The sequence below is a fragment of the Kogia breviceps genome, chromosome 7 (genome assembly GCF_026419965.1).
Source record: "Kogia breviceps isolate mKogBre1 chromosome 7, mKogBre1 haplotype 1, whole genome shotgun sequence".
In the NCBI taxonomy this organism is placed as follows: Eukaryota; Metazoa; Chordata; class Mammalia; order Artiodactyla; family Physeteridae; genus Kogia; species Kogia breviceps.
Genome location: NC_081316.1, coordinates 54,579,742 through 54,599,014, shown reverse-complemented (window position 1 = coordinate 54,599,014; position 19,273 = coordinate 54,579,742). Strand labels below are relative to the sequence as shown.

Below are 19,273 nucleotides of genomic sequence, written 5' to 3'. Positions count from 1 at the left end.
ATGTGCACAGCCCCAAACTCTAGCAAGCAGCATGGTGTGGAGGTTATCTGCCCACACTTTGGTTCAGACTGCGTGGGTTTAGGTCCTGGCTTTGCTGGTTATGAGCTGTGTGACTCTGGGCAAGTTTTCTTTGTGCCTCAGTTTTCCCATCTACAAATACGATAATACCTATAAAACCTATCTCTTACTCTCCTACGGGGTCTGTGATAATTAAATGGGTAATCTATATAAAGATTTTAGGATAGCACCTGGCCTTTAGCGAGCAGTTATTATGATGATGCTTTTCTCCTGGTTCTAGTACAACTGCAGGTCTCCTGCTGGGACCATCACACATCTGTTTTCCATGCTACGTGTCCAGCTTCTGTAGCACCCTCTCTACACCCACTCAGGGTTGACCTGGCTCTCTGGGATCAGGTGGTTGGCAGGGCCCTGTTTCCACCCACATGGACCTCCACTCTGCTGTCAAGACCCTCTCCATTGCTGACCCACTGGAGAACCACCAGTGAGTCCAGGACCAGAGTGTGAACCACTGAGTCCAACCCCCTCGGGTGCCCGGGAGGAGACCAAGTATTGGGCAGAACCACTGGTCAATTCTCCTACCCAGCCCCTCTAGCCTGCTGTTCCACCTTCCATGAGGTCCCAGAGGCCTTGCATTCTAGCAAGGGGGAGGTGAGTGTGCTTGGGTCATTGTAGACAAAGACTTTTTTTTTGAATTTTATTTATTTTTTTATACAGCAGGTTCTTATTAGTTATCTATTTCATACATATTAGTGTAGATATGTCAATCCCAATCTCCCAATTCATCCCCCCGCCCCCCCCACTGGCCCCCTTGGTGTCCATACGTTTGTTCTCTACACCTGTGTCTCTATTTCTGCCCTGCAAACCAGTTCATCTGTACCATATTTCCAGGTTCCACATACATGCGTTAATATAGGATATTTACTTTTCTCTTTCTGAGTTACTTCACTCTGCATGACAGTCTCTAGCTCCATCCATGTCTCTACAAATGATCCAATTTCATTCCTTTTTATGGCTGAGTAATATTCCATTGTATATATGTACCACATCTTCTTTATCCATTTGTCTGTCAATGGGCATTTAGGTTGCTTCCATGACCTGGCTACTGTAAATAGTAATGAACACTGGGGTGCATGTGTCTTTTTGAATTATGGTTTTCTCTGGGTATATACCCAGTAGTGGGAATGATGGGTCATATGGTAATTCTATTTTTAGGTTTTTAAGGAACCTCCATACTGTTCTCCATAGTGGCTGTATCAATTTACATTCCCACCAACAGTGCAAGAGGGTTCCCTTTTCTCCACACCCTCTCCAGCATTTGTTGTTTGTAGATTTTCTGACGATGCCCATTCTAAATGGTGTGAGGTGATACCTCATTGTGGTTTTGATTTGCATTTCTCTAATAATTAGTGATGTTAAGCAGCTTTTCATGTGCTTCTTGGCCATCTTTATGTCTTTTTTGGAGAAATGTCTATTTAGGTCTTCGGCGCATTTTTTGATTGGGTTGTTTTTTAAATATTGAGCTGTATGAGCTGTTTATATATTTTGGAGATTAATCCTTTGTCCATTGATTCATTTGCAAATATTTTCTCCCATTCTGAGGGTTCTCTTTTTGTCTTGTTTGTAGTTTCCTTTGCTGTGCAAAAGCTTTTAAGTTTCATTAGGTCCCACTTGTTGATTTTTGTTTTTATTTCCATTACTCTAGGGGGTGGACCAAAAAAGATCTTGCTGTGATTTATGTCAAAGAGTGTTCTTCTTATGTTTTCCTCTAAGAGTTTTATAGTGTCTGGTCTTACATTTAGGTCTCTAATCCATTTTGAGTTTATCTTTCTGTATGGTGTTAGGGAGTATTCTAATTTCATTCTTTTACACGTAGCTGTCCAGTTTTCCCAGCACCACTTATTGAAGAGACTGTCTTTTCTCCACTGTATATCCTTGCCTCCTTTGTCATAGATTAGTTGACCATAGGTGCGTGGGTTTATCTCTGGGCTTTCCATCCTATTCCATTGATCTATATTTCTGTTTTTCTGCCAGTACCATATTGTCTTGATTACTGCAGCTTTGTAGTATAGTCTGAAGTCAGGGAGTCTGATTCCTCTAGCTCCATTTTTTCCCTCAAGACTCCTTTGGCTATTTGGGGTCTTTTGTGTCTCCAAATAAATTGTAAGATATTTTGTTCTAGTTCTGTAAAAAATGCAACTGGTAATTTGATAGGGATTGCATTGAATCTGTAGATTGCTTTGGGCAGTATAGTCATTTTCACAATATTGATTCTTCCAATCCAAGAACACGGTGTATCTCTCCATCTGTTTGTGTCATCTTTGATTTATTTCATCAGTGTCTTACAGTTTTCTGAGTACAGGGTCTTTTACCTCCTTAGGTAGGTTTATTCCTAGGTATTTTATCCTTGTTGTTGCAATGGTGAATGGGACTGTTTCCTTAATTTCTCTTTCTGATCTTTCATTTAGTGTATAGAAATTCAAGAGATTTCTGTGCATTAATTTTGTATCCTGCAACTTTACCAGATTCAGTGATTAGCTCTAGTTGTTCTCTGGTGGCATCTTTAGTACTCTCTATGTACAGTATTATGTCATCTGCAAACAGTGACAGTTTTACTTCTTCTTTTCCAAATTGTGTTTCTTTTATTTCTTTTTCTTCTCTGATTGCCGTGGCTAAGACTTCCAAAGCTATGTTGAATAATAGTGGTGAGAGTGGACATCCTTGTCTTGTTCCTGATATTAGAGGAAATGCTTTAAGTTTTTCACCATTGAGAATGATGTTTGCTGTAGGTTTGTCATATATGGCCTTTATTATGTTGAGGTAGGTTCCCTCTATGTCCACTTTCTGGAGAGTTTTTATCATAAGTGGGTGTTGAATTTTGTCAAAAGCTTTTCCTGCATCTACTGAGATGATCATATGGTTCTTATACTTTAATTTGTTAATATGGTGTATCACATTGGTTGATTTGCATATATTGAAGAATCCTTGCATCCCTGGGATAAATCCCACTTGAACATGGTGTATGATCCTTTTAATGTGTTGTTGGATTCTGTTTGCTAGTATTTTGTGAGGATTTTTGCATCTATATTCATCAGTGATACTCATCTGTAATTTTCTTTTTTTGTAGTATCTTTGTCTGGTTTTGGTATCAGGGTGACGGTGGCCTCATAGAACGAGTGTGGCAGTGTTCCTTCCTCTCAAATTTTTTGGAAGAGTTTGAGAAGCATGGGTGTTAGCTCTTCTCTAAATGTTTGATAGAATTCACCTGTGAGGACATCTGGTCCTGGATTTTTGTTTGTTGGAAGATTTTTAATCACAGTTTCAATTTCATTACTTGTGATTGGTCTGTTCATATTTTCTATTTATTCCTGGTTCAGTCTTGGGAGGTTATACCTTTCTAAGAATTTGTCCATTTCTTCCAGGTTGTCCATTTTATTGGCATAGAGTTGCTTATAGTAGTCTCTTATGATGCTTTGTATTTCTGTGGTGTCTGTTGTAACTTCTCCTTCATTTCTAATTTTATTGATTGAATCCTCTCCCTCTTTTTCTTGATGAGTCTGGCTAAAGATTTATCAATTTTGTTTATCTTCTCAAAGAACAAGATTTTAGTTTTATTGATCTTTGCTATTGTTTTCTTTATTTCTATTTCATTTATTTCTGCTCTGATCTTTATGATTTCTTTCCTTCTACTAACTTTGAGTTTGTTTGTTCTTCTTTCTCTAGTTCCTTTAGTTGTAAGGTTAGATTGTTTATTTGAGATTTTTTCTTATTTCTTGAGGTAGGCTTATATTGCTATAAACTTCCCTATTAGAACTGCTTTTTCTGCATCCCATAGGTTTTGGATCATTGTGTTTTCATTGTAATTTATCTCAAGGTATTTTTTTATTTCCTCTTTGATTTCTTCAGTGATCTCTTGGTTATTTAGTAACGTATTGTTTAGCCTCCATGTGTTTGTGTTTTTTACGTTTTTTTCCCTGTAATTGGTTTCTAATCTCATAGCATTGTGGTCGGAAAAGATGCTTGATGTGATTTCAATTTTCTTAAATTTACTGAGGCTTGATTTGTGACCCAAGATGTGATCTATCCTGGAGAATGTTGTGTGCACTTGAGAAGATAGTGTAGTCTGCTGTTTTTGGATGGAATGTCCTATAAATATCAATTAAATCTATCTGGCCTATTGTGTCATTTAAAGCTTGTGTTTCCTTATTAATTTTCTGTTTGGATGATCTGTCCATTGGTGTAAGTGAGGTGTTAAAGTCCCCCAGTATTATTGTGTTACTGTTGATTTTCTCTTTTAGAGCTGTTAGCAGTTGCCTTATGTATTGAGGTGCTCCTATGTTGGGTGCATATATATTTATAATTGTTATGTCTTCTTCTTGGATTGATCCCTTGATCATTACATAGTGTCCTTCTTTGTCTCTTGTAACATTCTTTATTTTAAAGTCTATTTTATCTGATATGAGTATTGCTATTCCAGCTCTCTTTTGATTTCCATTTGCATGGAATATCTTTTTCCATCCCCTCACTTTCAGTCTGTATGTGTCCCTAGGTCTGAAGTGGGTCTCTTGTAGACAGCACATATATGGGTCTTGTTTTTGTATCCATTCAGAGAGCCTGTGTCTTTTGGTTGGAGCATTTAATCCATTCAGGTTTAAGGTAATTATCAATATGTATGTTCCTATTACCATTTTCTTAATTGTTTTGGGTTTGTTTTTGTAGGTCCTTTTCTTCTGTTGTGTTTCCCACTTAGAGAAGTTTCTTTAGCATTTGTTGTAGAGCTGGTTTGGTGGTGCTGAATTCTCTTACCTTTTGCTCATCTGTAAAGCTTTTGATTTATCCGTCGAATCTGAATGAGATCCTTGTTGGGTAGAGTAATCTTGGTTGTAGGTTCTTCCCTTTCATCACTTTAAATATATTGTGCCACTCCCTTCTGGCTTATAAAGTTTCTGCTGAGAAATCAGCTGTTAACCTTATGTGAGTTCCCTTGTATGTTATTTGTCATTTTTCCCTTGTTGATTTCAATAATTTTTCTTTGTCTTTCATTTTTGTGAATTTGATTACTATGTGTCTTGGCATGTTTCTCCTTGGGTTTATCCTGCCTGGGACTCTCTGTGCTTCCTGGACTTGGGTGGCTATTTCCTCTCCCATGTTAGGGAAGTTTTCGACTATAATCTCTTCAAATATTTTCTCGGGTCCTTTCTCTCTCTCTTCTCCTTCTGGGACCCCTATAATGCGTTTAAGGGTGTCTCAGAGGTCTCTTAGGCTGTCTTCATTTCTTTTCATTCTTTTTTCTTTATTCTGTTCCACAGCAGTGAATTCCACCATTCTGTCTTCCAGGTCACTTATCCATTCTTCTGCCTCAGTTATTCTGCTATTGATTCCTTCTAGTGTATTTTTCATTTCAGTTATTGTACTGTTTATCTCTGTTTGTTTGTTCTTTAATTCTTCTAGGTCTTTATTAAACATTTCTTGTATCTTCTCGATCTTTGCCTCCATTCTTTTTCCAAGGCCCTGGATCATCTTCACTATCATTATTCTGAATTCTTTTTCTGGAAGGTTGCCTATCTCCACTTCATTTAGTTGTTTTTCTGGGGTTTTATCTTGTTCCTTCATCTGGTACAAAGTCCTCTGCCTTTTCATTTTGTCTGTCTTTCTGTGAATGTGGTCTTTCTCCACAGGCTGCAGAATTGTAGTTCTTGCTTCTGCTATCTGCCCTCTGGTGTATGAGGCTATCTAAGAGTGACAAAGCCTTTTTGTCTCAATTCTTTGCACTCATCTTTCATGGCCCAGATCAAATGTCATCTCCTTGGTGTGGCTTTCCCCTGATTCCCACTGTCAGAATTGTCACTTTATAAACTGCTTGCCAAATGTTGATCTTAGACCAGTTCCTTTCCTTTGGCCACCCAGTTTCCTCATTTGTGAAATGAATGACACTGTTTACAAACTAACCTTCTAGGACTTGGGATGATCCATTATAAGCCAACGGATGTAAAGGCTTAGGTCCCCTCCCATTGCCCTCCTTGCCAGGCAGAGGAGGTGGGGCGATACCCAAGGGAGCTGACTGCCAGGCTGTCTACAAAGCTGATAAAACCAAGCCCTTTCCTGGAATGGCCGGTCCCTCCTTCTCCACCCATGGAATTCCTATTCAGCCTTCGAGGTGAAGCATTCCTGCTGCCCTCAGGGAAAAGAAATATTCCTCTCCCTTGTGTTCCTGTAATCCTTTGTCCCTATTAAATCTCTTATTTCCTTTTAACTTTTATTGTATTCAACTTACATTATTATTGCTTGAGGTCAAGAACTGGATTTTGTTCTTTGGGGGTAACTTCACAGTATGTAACATGATGCTAGCACCTAGTAACTGCTCCAGAATTGCTCATTAACTCAAATTCAGTCTTGCATGTTTCCTGGATTCTGGAGTGGACCCTGGAGGCAAACTCTACCATCACCAGCCTGATACTAGTTAATCTGAAACCAACAGCTGAATTCACAATCTAGTCCATAGTGCCTGTGGAGAAGGGCTCCCACACAGCCTGGGAGTGGATAGGGGAGTGGGATGGCCTGTATTTCCATGCGATCTCAGCTGCAAGCCAGTGGCAGCAGTGAGCCATGCCTTAAGTATTAAAGGACCTCTTCAGGAAACAATGAGTCTGGAAGAGCCAAATCGCATCTGTAGTTACACATGTTTGTTCATTATGTGTTCAACGACTCAATTTTCTTTGCAAAAATTAAAAAATGCAGACATATAGTAGAACTCTACATTTATCAGTCCTTCCTTCCTCCCAGTAGTTACTGACGGAAACAGACCCTAACATTTATGCCAGGTACCTGACCACACTTATCACATTGTACCCTCACAATGATTATTTGAGGTAGGTAGCACTATTACCTCCATTTGATAAATGTGGAAATTAAGGCTGAGAGAGGTTAAGAAACTTGCCCAAGGTCAAGGAGACTAAACCATGGGGCTGACTGCAAACACCTAGCTCTTTCTTCTCACTCAGTAAACAATGCTACCTTCCCATTTGAGGGTTGACTACTTGAGAAATGGATCTGATGTATTTCCTGCCCCCTCCAGAAATTTGTGTTCCAGTAGAGGAGGCTGATACACAAATAATTAAAAACATAAAGCACCAACAATAAAACTATGGAATAGAAATATGTATAATGGATCGTGTGGGAGGCTGCGAGCAGAGTGATCAGTTCAGGCCGGCGTGGATCGGGGAGGGCTCCACAGAGACTCTTGGAAGGGGGGTGTGCAGGATAACTTGAATTTTGACGGGTAGAGAATGAGGAAGGAGAGAATGCAGGAGTCTGAGGCAGAGGGGACTACATGTACAAAGGCATGCAGAGAATGTCAGGCATACTTGGGCAAGGAAACTAGATCAGGGGAGCCAGAACATGGGATTTTTGAGGATGATCTGGGCTGTGCCAGGCTTAGTTTTGTCAAAGTGTTCGACTTGTTTCTTTAAGCCCCAGGTGGCTGCTGACAGCCTCAGAGGAGGGAAATGACATGAGCTGAGCTGCACTGTGCAAGAGGAAGGACCTGCAAGGACCATCTCTGAGTAGGAACTGGGAGGTAAATAGGGTCCTGCATCCTTCAGATATATACCATCAGCTTCCAAGGTTTCTGCCAGTGTTGGTTTTACGGATGAAAATAAGAGAACAGGAGTCTCTTTCCTGTTGAAAGAGGCAGGTCAAAGACCAGAAATGCTACGGGGCCTTGGTGCACTGCCTCGCTCCCCACACACCACCCCGACCCCATGCCCCAGAATGGCAGAAGCGTGGCTGCTCTGAGTGATGAGGACGAGTCTGCTGCAACAGCCGGACACCCTCCCCCACACGAGGTGTGACACGCTACCCTCTGCCAAGGGTAACACTGGGGACTCCCTGGGCTCAGCCTGCAATGCTCATCCCAAATGCTGCCTTCAGAACCGGAAGACTGTTTTTCCAAATTAACAAAAGATGTTCTGGATCCATGATTACATGTTCCCCACATACCGCATGATTTATAAACACAGATTTATAAATTCTATGTAAATGTAAATTACACATCTGGACACAGTATGTTGTACATTTACGCATTTTAACACAGACCGAAACAACGTTCCATGACATATAATAAACCCAGGAGCTCTTTAATCATCAGTGCTAGAACTATGTGTTGACAATTACCTTGCACTGAAGACTTGAAAATCCCCCCATTTTTTCCTTTTTAATTTAAAAAAAATGTATATGCTGAACTCACCGTGAAAAAAACCAGGTGATCCCTTTAGAAAACTGCCCCCAAACTCTTTGGCTCTGAAAGAAAATGCAGTGCCAAATTTGTGCCTAATAAAATAATGATTTGAGTGGAATCTGAGTCAAACCCAGATGAAGGAATACTGGTTCTCTGAATCAGCAAAAGAATTTAGTCTCTGGCATCCAACACTCCATTATTCATGGGCCTGAATTGGCAGGAGAGCTGTTGGCACATTGGAGATGACCAGGAAAGCAGGGTTTGGAGGGAGAGAGGGAGGGAGGCAGTTGGAGGTAGATAAGGAGAGAAAAATAATCTGAAATACCTCTCAGGCCAACTCCGAACAGCATGTCGGGCATTTCTTATTCCGAGGTAAAGAAGTTCCACTATCCCCTTACTCTCTCAGCTCATTTCTCTGCACATGGGGTCATTTCACTGAGCAACTGCTTAAAAACAAATCTCGCTGGGCCGCTGCCCCAATCAGAAAGTGCCTCTGGAGTCCCAACAAGCAGGGCCAGCAGGAAGATTGATTCTCCTCCATGAGACAGCCCCTCCCTGAGCCCTTGTCCCAGGACTGCTCACCGGGGCCTGCGGAAAGTCAGGCCGTAGTGCTGACAGGCCAGCCCCACGGTGGGCGTGTACACGATGGGCATGAACTTCTCCACATCCGACGTCAGCACTCGGTAGAAGAGCTTCTCGTTCCGGTCTTGGAGCGTCATGAGGATGATGTACCTCGGGAGGCGAGACAAGAACCAAGCTGATCACGTGAGCACCATCTGCAGCGGCACGGAAGGCCCCTGATGCAAAGACCCAGGGTTCCCATTCAGCTACTTTCAATGGCACCTTCATGGGCAAGTCACTATCTCCTCTAAGCATGTGTCTCATCACCTATGAAATGTGGAGTATAGTACCTGCCTTATGGTGCTTATTACTACACGTGGTGTAGGTGCTATTCTGAATATTTTTCATTCACTCATTTAACATGGGGAACATGCCTCCCAATGACTTGGAAGGTGGGTACTATAATTCTGACTATTTTAGAGACAAGGAGATCAAGGCACAGAGAAATGAAATAATTCACCCAAGGGATCTGAACCTAAGCAATCTGACTCCAGAATCTGCACTCTCAACCATGATGCAGGACAGTTAGTTATACTATTATTATGTGGACATTAATGAATGACAACAAAATAACGGTATTCTAGGGATGGGGGAGGGTCAAGGAAAATACTGGGCGGACCAGTGATATATGAACTGGCCTTTTCTACCACACAGGGCTGGTTCCTGTCACAAGCAGTGTTCACCAGTGGTTGAGTACCAAGTGATCTCAGGAAGCATGTTCCCCCCAAAATCTCTCTCTTACTTAGTTCCTAAGTCTGAAATCATTAAGCCAGGAAAAAAGCCTTTCATTCACACTCCTAAAAATGCAAAAAAGGTCTGGGAGAAAAAACCAAGGGATTGAAATTCCCAGTGAGGTGTAAGTGACTGCTGATATTGCAACCTTTTGGGACAACAGTTTGGGAGAGACAATGAAGGCATGTGAGGCCCTGGCATGGAGTGGGGTGACAGAGACGCTCTGACAGGGGAATGACCCCTGGGTGTGGTGTCAGCATCCTGGGTGTGAATCGCAGCTCTGCTCTTCACTAGCTGTGTGACTGTGAGGAAGTCTTGTGACTTCTTGGGGCATCAGCCTCTTCTTCTTCACCAAAGACACTGGTTCAGAACTAAAAAACATGTTTTAGGAGGCACTTTTCGGAAGGGAGGAATTATGCTTAGAATAGCCAGGATCTCAGCTCAGCACCAGTGTAAGGATTCCCTTACTCAGTAGCCATTTGTACACATCACCTCTCAATTCTGCATTCAGTGATATCAAGTTGGTAAGTTGAAATTGGCCATGGTGGGAGTATTTACACCATGGAAACTGGCAAATGCTCTAAATCCCTACCCAACGGCCCCAAAGCCAGTTCTTAAACATTTACCAGGACTCCACTGTCCTTACCCGTAAGAAGCTGGGGAGCGTCCTTAGCATTTCCCCCTAAGCACCTGCTGAAATGAGGGACTCGAGGAATGAGTGGGTCAGAGTAGTCAACAGGGCAGGTGTCAGGAGCAAACCCCCTGGCACTCCCAGCATCAGGCCTCTGCCCCCTGAACCTGGCACATCTTCCCAGGCATATGCGTGAGGCCAATCTAGTTGGAAAGAACTGGAAAGGGAAGGATTTTGGATTTTGAGTTTTAGGGCTTAATATATTTAGGAAAGAGGATTTCACCTTGGACTTTAATTCTTCTTTGCAAATCTAACAAACGAGAGAAGTTCAGATTGTTCAAAGTTAGGGCACGTCTAATATTGTTAGCTGGGATCAATGTGTACTTTCTGGTTTGCTCTTCAGGGTGATGAGGCTAGACCCAATCTGGGTGGAATAAACAAGAGGGAGAGAATGTTTGGCTTGGGCTGCAGTATGGCCTTGGAGTTAATGTGAGTAATGACCATAGAGGTTAGTGCTGCGGGGGAGGGGGAGGGGGGAGGGGGCAGAGGCTTCCTTACCCACTACCGCTCAGAAGTGATGGATGGTACTGGGGGGACACGGGAAGATCCTGACAAGCTGCTGCGCTCAGCCCCTAGGGGGATAGCCACACCCTCAAGGACCCAAAGTATTGGCCATTAAGCTCTATGGATATGTAAGAGGAACACTTATCTTCTCCCTATATTTCTGCTGGAGCCCATGGCGAGATGACACATTTATTTAACAAGCTCTCACATAGTGCCAACTATGGGCCAGGCACTGTTCTAAGCACATCACAAATACGAATGTATTTAATCCTCATCACAACCCTATGAGTTAGACACCACTGATATACTCAATGTACAGATGGGGAATGACCCAGAGAGGCTAAAGAACTTTTGCTGTTAAGTGGTAAAATGAGGATTTGAACTCAGTCTAGTACTAGAGTCTAGTCTTGTAGCCACTAAGCTTCAATGCCTCTTAGCTACGGCGTAGCAGAGAGGTTGAAAGCACAGACTCTGGAGCTAATGACCTGTGTTCAAATCCTGGCCGTGCCAATTCATAGCCATGTGACCTGTGAGGTCACTACCTTCTTTAGTAAGACTGATAAAGTTGACCCTGTGATTCCCCCATTGGCTCTTCATGTCTACATCCCCACTGGGGAGGAACCAGAGGGGTGGCAGGATTGTTAACTACTCCCCCTAAACCTCCAACATACGACATCCCAGGTCCTTTTCAAGGTGCCTCTGTCCATTTCCCCTCTTCTCCACCACATTCCCCTTCTTCCAGGAACCTGGGCCACGTATCACTTCCTTAACATACCTGTCCCTACATTTTTGCCCCACTTCATCCCGCTGAGTAAAATGCCTTCCGTGAACCCCACTGCTGAATGCTGAAGTCCTACTGGTGCTTCCTGGGCTGACTCTGATTCCATCACTTCCCGGGGGCCCAACCAGATTCCACTGGCTGGAATTCAGGCTCGCTTCCCAGTCCTCCCAGGACACACTGACTGTGCCTTGATCATAACAAGCCCTGGTCCTCAAGGAGACCATCACCCTATGGAAGGCAGGGCTGGATCTGGGATCTCTCAGGGCTCTCAGCCTCTCCTGGCTAGAGAGTATCCAGAAAACCCTATGTGGACCACAGGAAACAGACAGCTAAGCCCGGGGCTCTGGGGAGAGAGAAGAGAGTTTAGGTACTAACTTGTCCAGGTCACTCTGCTGCCGCTCGTAGTATCTCATAATCCGGAGGAGCTGGACATCCTGGCTCAGGAAGCAGGGGGGTATTAGGCCATGGATCCCAAGCTGCAGCCTTTCCTCAAGGGTAAAGGCCATGCCCTGGGAAGAACAAGAAAGAAACACACACACATAAGTGGATACGCAGGAAACCAAGGAACAGAAGAGTTCCATCCACAGACAGGCCAAAGTCACTGTGACTCAGCAGCAAGGACCCTGGGCTCAAATCCCACCTTTGCCATTTAAGTAGCTGGGCAATGTGTGCCAGTTATCTTGACTCTTCTGGGCTCCAGCTTCCTCTTAGAAAAACATGGATAATATCTATATCATCAGGGGTTCTTTTGGTTTATTTTTGTTTATTTTTTTTAAAACGTATTTTATTTTTAGAACAGTTTTAGATTTACAGAAGAATTGAGAAGATAGTACAGAGAGTTCCCACTTATCTCCTCACCCAGTTTCCCCTATTATTAATATCATCCATCAGTATGGTACATTCGTTAATGAATCAACAGTGATACATTATTATTAAGTAAAGTCCACAGTTTATTCAGATTTCCTTAGTTTTCACCTAATGCCCTTTTTTTGTTATTCCAGGATCCCACATTACATGGAGTCATCACGTCTCCTAAGGCTCCTCTTGGCTCTGACTTTCCTTGGTTTTGATGACCTGGGAGCATTTTGAAGAGGACTGGTCAGGTATTTTGTACACTATGCCTCTACTGGAATTTGTCTGATGTTTCTCTCATGACTGTAGTGGGGTAATGGGTTTTGAGGAGGAAGACCACAGAGGTGAAGTGCCATTTTCACCACAACAGATCAAGGCACATACTAGCAACATGATTTACCATGTTGATGTTGACCATGATCACTTGGCTGAAGTAGTGCTTGTCAGGTCTCTCCACTGTAAAGTTACTTGGAATTCTGCATGGGAAATTTGTCTCATTTGTTTGTTCAATCATTAACTTATATTAGAATGAACTCACGGGTATTTGTTTTACACTCTGGGTTATAATCCAATGCTGTCTTATGTATTTTTTTTGCTCAAATTGTTCTAGCTTTGGCCATTGGAAACTCTTTCAGTTGGCTCTGTGTCCCTTTAACTCCTATAATTTTGCTTGTTCCTTCCCTTCCCTTCCCTTCCCTTTCCTCCCTTTCTCTTTTTCATTAGTACTTCTTATTTTCTGGCACTACAAGATGCTCCAGGCTCATCTTGCACATTGCCTGCCCAAGTCCTAGAATCAGCCATTTTTTTTCAGAGGGTGGATCCCTTTTTGGAGCATGGTATTAGAAACCACAGCCTGGGTTCTACTTATTCCTTGTGCTCCTTGCTACTGGAGTTTCTTTGTTTTCAGTCCCTCTCAGCTGACAGAGTAAGGAAATGAATCTATACTAAGCTAAATATCAGTTCATACTAATGTCTCTAACTCTAACCCATTACCACGTGGATCATTCTAGCCTCATCACCTTGCTGGTCTGTGAATTCTGATCCCAACAGTGAGAGACTTAGTTCCCATCATCTGCCATCTATATGCTTAATTACTCAGTACTGGAATATATATGTAGTGGTATGTTATTATTGTTTTAATTTGCAACTCCCTATTGACATATAGTAGTATGAACACTGTTAACCTGTATTACGGTGGGAAACAACTTTATGAGCTAGAGTATAGTGCTTATGTGTCATTGTTTTTGCCTTTACTCTTATAAACTCCACTCATTTCCAAAGTCACTTAGATCAGCACTTTTCCTTGAACCTCCTTCACTGAGGTATCACATATTTGTAATACGGCTAGATTCTCTTATCACAGTCTGCATTCCTTCTTGGAATCTTCCAACCTATTAAATATTTTTAAAAAAATCTGAATACATTAAGGTCCATTGTTTGTACTGTAAAGTTCCATGAGTTTTGACAAAGGCATAATATCATGTATCCATCATGATAGTATTGTACTATAGTACAATGCTATACGGTTTCAGTGCTCTAAAATCCCATGTGTTTTACCTATTCACCCCTCCTACTCCCTGAATTTTGGCAAGTACTGATTTTTTCTTTCTTTTTTTTTTTTTTTTTTTTACTGTCTCTACAGTTTTGCCTTTTCCAGAACATCATACAATTGGAATCATACATTATGTAGCCTTTTCAGACTGGCTTCCTTTCACTTGGCAATAAGCACATAAGGTTCATCCGTGTATTTTTGCGGCTTGATCACTCATTTGTTTTTCTATTATTGAATGGCATTCCATTGTTTGGTTGTACCACAGCTTGTTTCTCCATTTACCTAAAGGACACCTTGGTTGCTTTCAGTTTTTGGTGAATATAAATAAAGTTATTATAAACATTCATGTGCAGGTTTTCGTGTGAACATAAATTTTCAAAACAGTTGAGTAAATACACAGAAGTGCAACTGCTGGATCATACGGTAAGATTACATTTAGCTTTTTAAGAAACTGCCAAACTGTTTTCCAAAGTGGCTGTATCACTTTGCATTCCCACCAGCAGTGAATGAGTTTCAGTTGTTCCACATTCTCTCTAGCAATTGGTATTATCAGTTTAAAAAATTTCAGTCATTGTAACAGATATGTAGTGGCATGTTATTATTGTTTTAATTTGAAACTCCCTATTGACATATTATGTTGAGCATTTTTTATATGCTTATTTTTCACCTGTATATCTTCCTGGTAAGGTACTGTTCAGATCTTTCACCTATTTTTTAATTGTTTTTTCTTACTGTTGAGTTTTAATAGTACTTTGATCTACAGTTTTAATGAAATCCCTATCAAAAATTGAAAGGCCTCTTCTGCAGGAATAGGAAAGCCAATACTCAAATTCATACAGAATAGCAAGAGGCTTTGAACAACCTAAACGAGTTGTTTTAAAAAAAGATTTCAAAACTTAACATTAAACTGTGGCAATCAAAATAGTGTGGTGCTTTAAAAAAAGGAAAAAAAATAGTGTGGTACTGGCATAAGTACATATATATCAACAGAATAGAATCAGAAATAAGAGTCCAGAAATAAACCCATACAACTGTGGCAAGTTGATTCTTGACAAGGATGCCAATTCCATTCAGTGGGGAAAGGATAGTTTCTTCAAGAGATGCAGCTGGGCCAACTGGATTTCCACATGCAAAACAATGAAGCTATACTCCTAATTAACTCAAAACAGATCAATAGCCTAAATATAAGAGCTAATATCATAAAACTCTTAGAAGAAAACATAGGGGTAAGTCTTCGTGACCCTGGGTTTGACTATGGATTCTTAGATATGACACCAACAGCACCAGCAGCAAAGAAAAAATTAGATAAATCAACTTCATCTAAGAACTTTTGTGCATAAAGGGACACTATTAAGAAAGTGAAAAGACAATGTACAGGGGCTTCCCTGGGGGCTCAGTGGTTAAGAATCCTCCTGCCAATGCAGGGAATGTGGGTTCGAGCCCCGGTTCAGGAAAATCCCACAGGCCACAGAGCAACTAAGCCCGTGCGCCACAACTACTGAGCCTGCTCTCTAGAGCCCACGAGTCACAATTACTGAGCCCACGAGTCACAACTACTGAAGCCCATGCACCTAGAGCCCGTGCTCTGCAACAAGAGAAGCCACCGCAATGAGATGGCTTCATTCTCTGCAATGAAGAGTAGCCCCCGCTCACCGCAACTAGAGAAAGCCCACACGCAGCAACGAAGACACAATGCAGCCAAAAATAAAATAAATAAATAAATTAATTAATTAATTAAATTTATATATAAAAAAAAGACAACATACAAAATGAGAGAAAATATTTGGCAATCGTAGGTCTGATAACAGTTTAATATCCAATCTCTAAGTAACTGCTATAACACAACAAAAACCCAAGTAAAAAATGAGCAAATAACTTGAACAGACATTTCTCCAAAGAAGATATACAAATGGCCAAGAGCATATGAAAAAATGTTCAGCATCATTAGTCATTAGGGAAAATCAAATCAAAAGTACAGTGAGATACCGTTTCACACCCACTAGGATGGCTGTAACTATAAACCAAAAAAACAAAAAAAAAGAAAGAAAACAGAACAAAAAACCAAAAAACCCCCAGTAAATAACAAGTGCTGGTGAGGATGTGGAGAAACTGAAACCTTTGTACATTGCTGGTAGGAATGTAAAGTGTGGCAGCCCCTATGGAAAAATGGTTTAGCATTTCCTCAAAAAGCTACACAGAATTACCATATGACCCCAGCAATTCTACTCCTAGTATATGCCCAAAGGAACTGAAAGCAAGGACTTGAACAGTTACTTGTACCCCAATGTTCATTGCAGTATTATTCACGATAGCCAAAAGGTGGAATCAACCCAGGTGACCACCATGTGAAAAGATAAAATGTATATACGTACAATAAGATTTATTCAAACCTAAAAGAGAATGAATTCTGATACATGCTACTTCATGGTTGAACGTTGAAAACATTATGATACAGAAGGACAGATACAAAAGGAAAAATATTGTATGATTCCACTTACATGAAATATCTAGAATAGGCAAACTCATAAAGGCAGAAAGTAGATTAGGATTACTAAAGGCTGGGTGGTGGGGAAGTGGTGGGTGAGTTATTACTTAATGGTTACCGAGTTTCTATTTAGGGAAATGAAAAAGTTTCCGAAATGGACAGTAGTGATGATTGCACAACGTTATAAATGTACTTAATGACACTTAATTGAACAAATGGTTTAACCAAATTTTGCTGTAAACAGACATATATACTTTACCACAACTTAAAAAGTTAATAATGGATTATCTCCAAAACCACTGAATTGTATACTTTAAATGAGTGAATTGTGTGGTATGTGAATTATAACTCTATAAAGCTGTTTTAAAAGAATTCTTTGCATATTTCGGATACAAGTCCTGTATCAGACATGTGTTTTGTAAATATTTCTCCCAGTACGTGGCTTGTCTTGTCATTCTCTGACTGGTGTCTTTCACTGAACAGCATTTTCTGGTTTGGGCACTGGCAGGGAGAGATGGGGGACAAGTAGGACGTCATGGAATCTGCGCCCTGGCCCAGTTAAGCCCTCTGGAGACAGTGTCTGCTGGCAGAAGTTGCAGGACCTGTTCTCGTAAGGGATACTGAGGGACGTGGGGACCCCAGCTGCCCTGCCTTTATCCTGAAATGATAACGTGCAACACACTGTGAAAAAGAGACACCTTTTCCGTGTAGAACTCTGGGTGGCTCTGCTGAATGAGGGCTGCCCTAGCACTGCCTAGAAGCTCCTGGTCGAGGCTTCCTCAGCTTCCCCAACCTTCTCACTGTGGCCATGGCCACAGTGGCAAGCCCCAGAGTAGCTCCATGGATGGCACACATCAACAAGGAAGGGACCAGAATCCCCACGGGGGGATTGTGTAGGGGGCTGAGAACAGTTTTTAATTAACTAATTCATTAATTAATACTGTTACTATGACCCCCATTGTAGTCAAGGCTGATGATACCTGGGGCAACCCCGTTTAAGCTCCCTAGTCATAATGAGCCCCAAGTAACACAAGGTTCCTCCTAGAAGTGAAGGCTGTGTGGGTGATAAGTGAGGACTAAATGACGCTGATGGCTGTCTAGCTTCCCCAGACTCCTATGGGGAGGGGAAGCTTGAAAACATAGGGAGCGTCAGCTCCACTCATTCCTCCACCAGCTGAAAAACACCTCATCTACAATTATTATAAGTGCTTTTACAGGGAGTTTAATAAGGACAGGGCGATTCAAGCCCATATATTGATCATCCTCACCTAGCTGTTGCTATCATCAGCTCTAAGAAAAGAACTAATAAATACCCAATCTCACTCCATCCCTAACAATCACCTTGTGAGGAAGTTTTGCAGCCTCTACTGTACAGATAAGACGGCTGACCATGAGAGGTTATATGATGCTCCTGAAGTTGCATAGTTATTACCCCATATTTTATTGCTTGCTAAACCAGGATGCATCTTATAATCAGTAAGTCCGTTCGGTGTGATAAGCTTTTTCCTGATGATTGCTTTAACTAGAGGTAAGTGACAGTCAACATTTGATCACAGGCTCTATTTTTGCCACTTATAGAGTGTACACCCTGCCAGGACCTTGGTGAGATGGACCTCAGAAAATGTGAGTTGGGATGGTGAGGGGTGAAAGAGGAGTGGAAAAAAAGAGAAATAGAGTGAACAAAAGCGAATATTGGCTATTCCCTATTTCCTCTTCGTTTTTGTTTTTTAACCTCGGAATACCCAAAACTATGAATTCTGGCTCCTATTGTGCTTTTATAAAGTAATAACGATGACTCAGCTTATGAAAATCCTGAGGAATTGTTCCTCCTCTCAGAAGAACTGCTGGAACTATTAGAAAGACCTATCAGGATATGCTCGACTCTGTTTGAAAGTATGACTCATGGAGCCTCTGCAAAGTACTCTCTGCACATAAAATTCCCAACACTTTCTTCATCAAAGCCCAAAGTCACCAGTTCATAAATTCCCTGTGCTGGCTACCAGCTTTGCAAGCATGGTATGACACCTAGGTCCTTGATCCTTTTGCAGGAAATAGCTTGCCCTGGAGACTGGGCACTCTCACTAAACACCATCAAGCAGGTGAGTCTTCACTGGCTTAGTAAAGACTGGGTTTGTCTCTCCTTGGCTGTAAGGTCCCAGGCAGGCCCAGGCATTTAATTATGACATCATCTTTGTCAATGACCATTGTGGTTTTTAATAAGAGTCTGCTTCTTTCTACAAGGTTAAGTGTTTCTCTTGTCTGACTGCCACCAACTTCTTTTGTATTTCAGGAAAAAGTATGACTGTTTAGCAACTGGTAATTTCAGGGATTAAAAAAAATACTTCTAGAAGCTTCTTTTCATCCTGAAGCTAATGTTAAAGCAACTTCAGATTTACAAGTCTGCAAAGCAGAAAGGCAGGCACTTTAGCTTTACCATGGCTTCCAAAATAGGATAGGCACAAGACGATTCACTAGGGTGTAAGGGAAAAGTATTAGACCTTACATTTCTCTATGAAAGAAAGAAACTTTACTAATTACTCAGGCTCTTGGTCTGTATGTCAAAAAGTCACAATTCCCATAAGGTAGACCAGAAGTCCTAAGGTAAGAGTAGGGTTTGTACAACTTGGAGGAGTTGACAGTGGGGGTCCTTATTCATTCTTACTACACTGAGAAGCTACAGTTTCTGTATGCCTAGTTAAATAGAGTTTGGGGTCATATTATCTAGTTTTAACAAAGTCCTCAAAATAGGACAAATGGCTTTTAAAAAATGGCTGACTTTCTTAGTAGAGAGCAACCTTGTG

At 41.4% G+C, this 19,273-nt stretch overlaps 1 protein-coding gene across 3 annotated transcripts in view; it reads right to left on the bottom strand.

Moving 5' to 3' along the window:
• ME3 (malic enzyme 3) overlaps positions 1–19,273 on the bottom strand; it is a 200,592-nt gene that overhangs the window by 92,284 nt on the left and 89,035 nt on the right. For all 3 annotated transcript variants that reach the window (XM_059068507.2, XM_067038319.1, XM_067038318.1), the window contains exons 3-4: positions 11,959–12,092; positions 8,837–8,986 (exon numbers count right to left, since the gene is read on the bottom strand). In XM_059068507.2, the coding sequence (XP_058924490.1) occupies positions 8,837–8,986; positions 11,959–12,092 (284 nt within the window). The remainder of the gene's footprint in view (positions 1–8,836; positions 8,987–11,958; positions 12,093–19,273) is intronic.